This window comes from Mauremys mutica, chromosome 1 (assembly GCF_020497125.1).
Source record: "Mauremys mutica isolate MM-2020 ecotype Southern chromosome 1, ASM2049712v1, whole genome shotgun sequence".
Classification (NCBI taxonomy): domain Eukaryota; kingdom Metazoa; phylum Chordata; order Testudines; family Geoemydidae; genus Mauremys; species Mauremys mutica.
The window spans coordinates 369,362,566-369,372,977 of NC_059072.1; the positions used below are offsets into that span (position 1 = coordinate 369,362,566).

The 10,412-nt window shown below is 44.2% G+C and overlaps 1 protein-coding gene across 1 annotated transcript; it reads right to left on the reverse strand.

Moving 5' to 3' along the window:
• Positions 1 to 622: 622 nt before the first annotated feature.
• Positions 623 to 1,570, reverse strand: LOC123363031 (olfactory receptor 52R1-like). The gene has a single exon (XM_045003694.1). The coding sequence runs from the start codon at positions 1,568 to 1,570 to the stop codon at positions 623 to 625; it is 948 nt and encodes a 315-aa protein (XP_044859629.1).
• Positions 1,571 to 10,412: the final 8,842 nt, after the last annotated feature.

Genomic DNA, 10,412 nt, shown 5'->3' on the forward strand with positions numbered 1-10,412 from the left:
AACTGTATTAGCAATTCTCCAGTCATACGGTACAACCCTGAGTTTACAGATTCATTAAAAATTCTTGCTAATGAGCTTGCAATTTCATGTGCCAGTTCCTTTAATATTCTTGGATGAAGGTTATATGGGCCCCCCAATTTAGTCCCATTAAGCTGTTCGAGTTTGGCTTCTACCTCGGATGTGGTAATGTCTACCTCCATATTCTCATTCCCATTTGTCATCCTGCCATTATCCCTAAGCTCCTCATTAGCCTCGTTAAAGACTGAGGCTTTTACCCAGTATGGCCATTCTGATCATCTTCTTTAGACTCCAGATGTATCTGCCTCCTGCTGTAACCCACTATACCCCACCCCCCTCTCAAAGCTGAGATAGATCCCAGGAATCCTGATGGGGTCTCTCTCTCCACAGAGTTAGTAACAAAGTAAGAATAAACATTAAAATATTAACACTAACCAGTGTCCTAAAGTGACTTGCCATAAGATGTGAGAACACATTGGTTTTAGAGATGACTGGGTCGCAGCTGTCTGTCCAGTAAGAGATTCAGGGAAGAGACCTCATCACCATGCACCAGCCAGCTCTGCACAGAGCTCAATCTGAGAGCAAGAGCACAAGGATGAAACATTTAGATCTCTTTATGAGTAAAGAGCTGGAGCAGTCTGCCCCGGATCTGTTTGGTCCTCACCCCATAAATGATGGGGTGTAACATGGGGGGCACCAGCAGGTAAACATTGACAGTGAGAACAAGGAAGTGCCGGGGCACATTGTGGCCAAACCTCTGCGTTAGAGAGGAGAAGAAAACTGGGATGTACAAAACTGAGATGGCACAAAGATGAGAGATGCAGGTACGAAAAGTTTTGAGCCGAGCATCCTTTGTGGGGAGGCGGAAGATGGCCCGGAGGATCAGAGTATAGGACACGGTGATAAATACCACGTCCATTCCAATCTCAGAGAAAAGATCAAACAGTCCATAGTAACTACTGATGGTGATGTCAGCACAAGCCAGCTTCACCACGGCTATATGTCCACAATAGGTGTGGGGGATGATGTTGGTTCTGCAATATGGCCACTGTCTCGCCAGGAAGGGATAGGGTAATGCGAGTATGCCACAGCGCAGCACCACTGCCAGGCCTATCTTGGCCACAACAGAGCTTTTCAGGATCATGGAATGTCTCAGGGGATGGCAGATGGCCACATAGCGATCAAAAGCCATGGCCACGAGGATCCCGGACTCCATCGCTGAGAAGGAGTGAACAAAGTACATTTGGGTGAGGCAGGCACTGAAACTGATCTCCCTGGAATTGAACCAGAAGATGTCCAGCATTTTTGGTAGGGTGGATGTGGACATGACCAGGTCCGTGACAGCCAGCATGCAAAGGAAATAGTACATGGGCTCATGGAGGCTCGGCTCCCTCTTCACAATGAACACGATGGTGAAGTTCCCCAACACGGCTATGGTGTACATGGCAGAGAAGGGAATGGAGATCCAGATATAGGCTGCCTCTAGGCCAGGAATGCCAAGTAGGATGAAGGTGGAGGGGTTGGTGAAATCGGTTGTGTTAGAATCTGACATGGCGTAGGGGAGAAGGTGTCCAACTCTAGAGGCATAAGGGTGTCTCCTGCATGTACTGTATGTTTCCCTGACTTTCTGTGTGTTCCCAGGGTCTTGGGTGATGGTCACAGTAGAAATGCCTGAATGGAGAGAATGTTAATATGAGACACTGCATGCAGTAATGGAAACTGTTCTCATGGGACAAGCAGATTGATCACTCTTCACACATTGAAAAATTACATTTTTATTATTCAGAGAAAATAACTTTGAACAATGACCCTATTCAATCTAATTCCATATTTTATGGTGCTCCCTGAGTTAATAGTTCCTACACTTTGTGGTGGGGGAACCTGAAGAGGGACTAACAGGAAACACAAGTGTGGATACTGGTTATCTATCATTGCTCATTTATGCAATGAGAGCCAGGATAGTGAGTCCATACTGTAGTGAGTTAACCATTCATCCAGTTGCTCAAAATCTAAGAGTGGAAAAAAGCAAACTTTTGGCATGACATGTGCTGAGGGAAAAGACCTGGGCCCCATTGACAGCAGCTCAACAGAAACACCTGCTCATTCGCAGCAGTGGACAAAACAAAACAAAGTTCAGATCCCTAAGATATGGGATAGAGAATAACATGTTCAGGATATGTTTTCAGTTTTGGTCACCCAGTCTTTTATTAGATAATGGAAAACTCATGATTCCACAGTCAACAAAGTGAGCAACTTTGGGTAAAACCCAGTTCAGTGGGAAAGTGAAGGCAGCAGTTGGGAGGGGGGAAGCAATATGTAACAAAGTGGAGAAAGGGAAAATAGATAGCTAAGAATAGAGTTCGGAAAGTATGAAAATTGATAAGGGACGTTAAGACATCTGGGAAAACTCCATGTTTGGCAGGGCTCTAGATCACAAAAAGGAGGCTATTAAGTATATTAACAACAAGAGAAATCCTAGAAAAGTTTGATGTCAATTCCTGTGTTAAATGTAAAGTATTAAAAAAAAGAGAAAGTTTTTTTTATAAAAGAATTTACAGGATTAAGAAACAATGTAAAAGCTGGTATGGGATTTGTTAAAAAAAATCTAGAAATGCAAGTAATGCCAGTCACCAACAGAGTTTATGCAAAACAGGTCTTGTCAAATAAACCTGATTTCATCCTTTTATGAGAGTACACATTGATTGATCAAGGGAACAACGCAGATGCAGCACACCTTGATTTCTCAGAGGCATTTAATTTAGTAGGGGAAAATATTGAGTTAATAATATTAACACTCTGCAATATCATGTAAAACATGGACTGAAGGCTGGTTAACTGATGGATCTCAGAAAGCTGTAGTCAACAGGCCTTTGTTAGTAAATGTGGCTGTTTGTAGTGGGGTTCTGTAGGGATCAGTTCTAGGCCGGATGCTATTCAATATTTTCATCAATGATCCGTAAGGAAATAGAAAATCACTGCAGATAAAATGTGCAGATGACCCAAAGATTGAACCCAAAGATTGGAGCATTTGGAAAGTGGGCCCCATGTAAACAAAATGTTTTAATACAGGCAAATGTGAAATGATCCTCCCAGAACAGGCAATGCAGGCCCGACCCACAGACTAGGGCACTGCATAATGGAACTCAAGGACCCTGAAAAGGATTTAGGGGGCATTGTGGACAACGAACTCATCATGATTGTTGAGCGGGACACTGGAGCATAAAGGGATGATGTGGTGATCAGATGCATAAATAGGGAGTGGTGAGTTGGAGCAGGGGAAGGATTTTACTTCTGCACATGGGATTGGTGGAACAAACTGCATCCAGTTCTGGGGTTCACATTTGAAAAAAAAAGATGTTGAAAACTTAGAGACAGGGCAGAAAAGAGCAACAAAAATGATTGGAGGATAGAGAAAAAGCCGGATTGTTAGACATGAAGGTGTGTATCTCTTTAACTTATCAAAAAGATGATCAAGCAGAGACTTTCATGGGGAGGAAAGCATGGATGATAATGGGCTCTATAATCTACCAGAGAAAGGCTGAGCAAGTTCAAAGGGCTGGAAGCTGAATCCAGGCAAATTTCAGCTAGAAATTAGGGCCAAATATTTAGCACTGAGGGTAATTAAACATAGTCAAGGCCGGCTCCAGGCACCAGCCAAGCAAGCTCATGCTTGGGGCGGCAGATTCCAAGGGGCGGCTTCCGCCCAATCTTTTTTTTTTTTGCTTCGTCTCTTCGGCCGCCCCTGCAAGTTTTTTTCTTTTTGCTTCGCTGCTCCAGCTGCCCTGTAGGGGGCGGCAGCGCATAGGAGAGGCGCGCCCTGCTGGGAGCGGTGCCAGGTCTGTAGCAAGCTCTGCAGGGCAGCCCGCGTCCTTCCCTCCCTGGCGACCGGAGCACCGCAGAGCTCTGCTGGCAGGCGGCGTGGCGGGTGCCCCGCTGAAGGAAGCCCTGGCCGACCCCCTGCTCTCTCTGCCCCCCGCTGCCCAGGGCACATCTGCAGGGCTGGGAGTCCCCGTGCACCTACGCTCCATCTGCCCTACAAGTTTGTTTGTCCCCCCCGCCCCCTTCGCCGCTCCGGCCGGCCCGCAGGTTTGTTTGCTTGGGGCAGCAAAAAAGCCAGACCCGTCCCTGAACATTGGGACACACTGAGAAGGGAAGTGTTGGATTCTCCAATTCCCCATGTTGGCAGATCCAGACTGGATGATTTTCTGGAAGATCTGCTTGAAGGGTTGTTTACACTTAAAATGCCACAGATGTGCTGCCATAGTGCTTCAATATAGACACTAATTACATAGATGGAAAGGGGTTCTCCCTGAACACAGGAAATCCCCGAGAGGTGGTAGCTAGGTTGATGGAAGAATTCATCTCATGCTGTCTACACATCAGGTAGATTATCCAACAAGTTCTTGGAATGTATTGGAGACAATTTTTGTTTGCAGAAGCTGGAGAAAGCAACTAGGACAGTTGCTGTTGTAGACCTGATTTTGACATATAAGGAGGAACTGGTTGAGAATTTGAAAGTGGAAGGCAACTTGGGGAAAAGTGATTGTGAAATGATAGAGTTCATGAGTCTAAGATGCAGGCCACATAAGCCGATCCACCCACTCCTTAAGCAAGCGACCTCTGCCCCATGCTTCGGAGGAAGGCGAAAAACCTCCAGGGCCACTGCCAATCTACCCTGGAGGAAAATTCCTTCCCGACCCCAAATATGGCGGTCAGCTGAACCCCGAGCATGCGGGCAAGACTCTCCAGCCATACCCTCTGGAAAAAGGCTAACAATATCCTATCATTGACCCATTGTACTCCACTGGTAAGCCCCCTCCAACCCGACAGTTCCCCCTTCAATATGACCCTCTGCAGTCTCCCCTTTAACCAGCTCCTTATCCACCTCTGGATTTTCATTTTGATCCCCATTTTTTCCAATTTAACCAGTAATTCCTCATGCGGTACCGTATCAAACTCCTTACTGAAATCAAGATATATTAGATCCACTGCATTTCCCTTGTCTAAAAAATCTGTTACTTTCTCAAAGAAGGAGATCAGGTTGGTTTGGCAATCCATGCTGTAATTTGTCCCAGTTGCCATCGGCCTCATGCTCCATAACCACTCTCTCCTTTAAAAATTTTTCCATGACTTTGTATACTACAGATGTTAAACTAACAGGCCTTTAGTTACCCGGGTCACTTTTTTTCCCCTTCTTGAATATAGGAACTATATTAGCTAATCTCCAGTCAAACGGTACAACCCCCGAGTTTAGAGATTTATTAAAAATCATCACTAACGGGCTTGCAATTTCACTCGCCAATTCCCTTAATATTCTAGGATGAAGATTATCCGGGCCCCCCGATTTACTTCCGTTTAGCTGTTCAAGTTTGGCTTCTACCTCAGATACCGTAATGTCTACCCCCATATCTTCATTCCCATCAGTCCCTCTATCACTATTCCTTAGCCCTTCATTAGCCTCATTAAAGACCGAGGCAAAGTATTCGTTCAGATATTGTGCCATTCCAAGATAATCCCTAATCTCCACTCCGTTTAAAGTTTTAAGCGGTCCCACTTCTTCCTTCTTGGTTTTTTTCCTATTTATATGGCTAAAAAACCTTTTGCTATTGGTTTTAATCCCCTTCGCTATGTCCATCTCCACCCGGCTCTTTGCCTTTCTCACTGCTTCCCTACACCCTCTGACCTCAATAAGGTAGGTTTCTTTGCTGATCCCTCCCATTTTCCACTCCTTGTACGCTTTCTGTTTTTTCTTAATCACCCCTCTAAGATGCTTGCTCATCCAGCTCGGTCTAAAACTGCTACCTACGAGCCGTTTTCCCTTTCCTGGGATACATGCCTCTGACAACTCCTGCAACTTCAACCTGAAGTAACCCCAGGCGTCATCTGCCTTTAGATCCCTAAATATGTTAGTCCAATCCACTTCCCTAACTAGTCGCCTTAATTTAGTAAAGTTAGCCCTTTTGAAATTGTATACCTTAGTCTCAGATGCAATTTTGAATATCCTCCCATTTATTTTGAAACGAATTAGCTCATGATCACTCGAGCCAAGGTTGTCCCCTACAACTATTTCCTCAACAAGGTCCTCGTTACTCACCAAATCAGATCTAAAATGGCATCCCCCCTCGTCGGTTCAGCAACTACTTGATGAAGGAATTCATCAGCTATCACGTCTAGGAAAAAGCTGAGCCCTATTATTATTACTAGCATTTGTTTCCCAATCTATATCCAGGAATTTAAAATCCCTCATGATCAAACAGTTCCTATTAGTATTTACCTCCTTAAAAACATTAAAGAGCTCTCTATCCATATCCAGGCTAGATCCCGGCGGTCTATAGCACACCCCAATCACTATCCCAGGGGAGGCTCTAGTAGTTTTCTTCCCCAATGTGACCATTGCCCAAACAGACTCCGTATTATCCATTGCATTGCTAGTTATTTCGTTACATTTCACCTCATTATTGATATACAATGCTACTCCCCCACTTTTACCTTTGCATCGGTCTTTCCTAAACAGCACATACCCTAGTCAACTTAACTTCTGTATTAGGTAAGATAATGGAACAAATAATTAAGGAATCAGTTTGTAAACATCTAGAAGACAATAAGGTGATAAATGACAGTCAGCATGGATTTGTCAAAAACAAATTGTGTCAAAACAACCAGATTGCTTTCTTTGACAGGGTAACAAGCCTTGTGGATGGGGGCAAGCAGTAGATGTGGTATATGTAGACATTAGTATGGCTTCTGATACAGTCTCTCATGATCTTCTCATTAAGACACGAGGGAAATACAACTTAGGTTGAGCTACTATAAGGTAGGTGCATAACTGGTTGGATAACCGCTCCCAGAGAGTAGTTATCAATAGTTCACAGTGATGCTGGAAGGACATAACAAGTGGGGTTCCCCAGGGATCAGTTCTGGGTCCCGTTCTTTTCAATGTCTTCATCAACGGTTTAGATCATGGCATGGAGAGTACACATTAAGTTTTCAGATGATACCAAGTTGGGAGGGGTTGCAAGTCTTTTTGAGAATCGGATAAACATTCAAAATGATCTGGAAAAACTGGAGAAAAGGATGATTAGGGGTCTTGAAAAAATGACCTATGAGGGAAGACTGAAAGAAAGTGTTTGTATAGCTTGAAAAAGAAAAGTCTGAGGGGGAACATAATAACTGTTCTCAAATACCTACAAGGTTGTTACAAGGAGGGAAAAAAGCTGTTCTCCTTAACCTCTGACAAGGAGCGATGTACTTAAACTGCAGAAAAGGCAGTTTAGGTTGGACATTAAGAAAAATTTCCTAACTGTCAGGGTGGTTAAGCACTGGAATAAATTGCCTTGGGAGGTTACGGAATCTCCATCATTGGAGATTTTTAAGAGCAGGTGAGACAAACAACTGTCAGGGATGTTATAGATGGGGCTGATGCCTCCATGAGTGCAGGGAATGGACTTGATAACCTCTTGAGGTCCGTTCCAGTTCTATGATCCTATGATTCTACCGTATAGCTATATCTCTCTGGGGTGTGGATTTTTTTTTGCTGTTTCAAAAAATGGAAATGCAATTTTAAGTAATATTAGCAGAAGGACAACATGCAAATCACGGCATGTGATAGTATTTCTCTACTCTGTGCGGGTTAGGTCTCAATTGGAGTAATGTGTCCAGTTTTGCTCACCAATGTATTGAAAGGATGTAGAGAAACTGGAAAGGATCCACAGACAAGTAACAAATGTTATGCAAGGGATGGAATGAAAACTGTATGAGAATACCTAAGAAACCAGGATGTTTACTTGGAAAAGAGGAGATTACTGGGGGACAGGATAGTGGTATTCAAACACTTGAAATGCTGCCATAAAAAGGTGGAGGAAAGTTTTTCTTTCCTACCACAGAGGGGCAGGACAAGAGGCAATGGGTTCAAATTCCAGCATAGCAGATTTAAATTAAATTTCAGGAAAATGTTCCTAACTTTAAGTACAGGAGGCCAATGGAACAGACTCCCAGGGAAGTCATGGAAGCTCCATCTGTGGAGGTTTTCCAGAGACGTGTGAATAGCCACCAGTCTTAGATGACTAGGACAAAACAAATCCTGCATCTTGTCAGGGGGATAGACTAGCTGTCCTTTGCGTTCCCTTATAACTCTATGACTCTATCATTCTATGATGTAAAATCCTAGTGTAGACCCGGCCTTAGTCACACACATGTCTTTTGGCTCAATCCAGAGGTAACTGAGTGAAATTTAATGGGCCTGTGTTTTACAGCAGGTTAGACTGGATGATCAAATGGTCCTTTCTGACCTTAAACCCCTTATGGATCTATTGATAAAGAAAGTAGATATGGCATTTATATTTAATGTGTCTCATAAATGAACAAGGGAATATTTAGTTAAATTGAAAGTCTGAACATATAACACTGAGAAAAGGTAATTGCTACCATAATTCCTATTTGGCCTGTAGAACTCCTTGCTACCGGCATTATTGGAGTGAAGAGCATAGAAGAATGGGATTCACAAAAGGATTGGCTATTGTAGATGATGCTGGTGGCATCACCTGTAGTTAAGACTGTCTGACACCTTTCATTAGAAGACTTCTTTTTAAGTTGCTTATATGTTTGCCAAATTTTTAGGTATTTAGACTGGAATTTCCCTTGCTGGGGTCTGCTCCAATCAGAATTGTTTTTTGAAAGTTTCAGGCATAACAGTTCAGCCAACTTTTTGAATGAAGTTAGGAGAAAGTATGTGTTACCCATGTTTTTAAAAAATCTCATTATTGTTCAAGTGAGAAGCCCTAGCACTTCCAAGCTTTCTAGCAGATAAAAGTCAGGTAAAAACCCCTGTCTCTCTGCCCCATTAACAGACAGAGCCCTGAAATGCAAGAGGAGGGGGTGACAGTGTCTGTGCATTAACACACAGTTGGTTTCTGACATCTGTACTCAGTTCTTGCTCCAAGGGGAATTTTGCCTCACTGGGGCCTGAGCAAACTATGGTCTATTGTATTGCACATCTACTAACATCTTTCATACTGAAGGATTCACTGTGCCACTGAAATGCACCACCTTGGGGCTGGAGGCCATCAGGCAGGATGAGGAGGGGTGCCCAGAAATCAGTGACATTTTGGCCAGTGATTCTTTAGCAAACTCATCACTTATGGCAAGGGCACTGGGATGTGTCATAGTTGTGCAGAGCAGAAAGGACCACAGACTTACTCTCTGTACTACCTCATCAATGTTGCACAGGGCTTGTCAATCAGGTGAGCTCCTCAGCAAGAGATGGTACCTGTGAATTCTGAGACGGAAGTGTCCTCCCTAGGAATCGCCCTCAGGTATCCGTGACCCACACCTCTCTCAACCCAGCTTCATCAGCAGCATCCCATGCTAAGAGCCGACACAGGCAAGTGCACAGTTTCTAATATAGCTCTGTGTATTCCCCGTGGGGTTCGCTCAGCCTCTAGAGGAGAAGGGAACATCTGAATGTAAACAGACTGTAGAGGAGCATGTCTCCACTTCTATGCTAATTATCCAGTTTTAGGAGTAAACAGTAATTAAGGAACCTTCCCAAAGGGAGATGAGAACTCCTGGGCTCTGTGCTGAGCCAGAGAGGAATTGGCTGGTCTGTACTTTTGTGTGCATATATTTAAAAATTATAGTTGATGAGTAAGAAAACTAGGGATAATGCCTAACTCTCCAGAGGATCTGATATCCTTTAAATTGTCAGGATTCAGAGAGACCTGGAGAAAGTTGACTAAGAAGAGACACAAGCGCTTACAGCAAACACATGGGGCTGTCGCTAAGGGATCAGAGATCATTACATTTCATCAGTAACTATCATCATACTGTGCAGCACCTTTCATTGATGTATCTTCAAAACACCTAGCAAAGAAAAGTCACTATGAACATTCCACATTTCACCGATCTGTAGCTGAGGCATGGAGAGATATGACTTGTCCAAGGTCACACAGACACTGACTGACAGAACCCAAGTGTCCTGACTTCCCTTCCATACCCACGGTCTCTCTGTCAGTAAGTGACCACATGACAACAGGGAAATGGACTCCCAGTCTTGCTAGGCCTGTTCACTGGGGCAGAGGAAGAAATTCCCTGGGGACTGCCAAGCCCTCTGGCAAACCAATCTGGGACCCCTCTCACACTGTGAGGTTGTGACAAGCTGCAATCCTCCCAGGTCTTGCACTTACACAGCTATACACAGACAGGGACACACCCAGCTGCAGTTACATGAACGATTTCACTAGCCAGCCATGAATTAACAATAGAGAGGCTCTAGCCAGTTCCCCTCAGCTCCCCAGCCTAGGACCCAAGAGCTGTACCGTCTTGCCCTGGCCAAAAGCCTGACTGGTATCAGTTTATTTCCCAGTCTGCCCCTCCCTCAATGTGGAGAGGACAATACA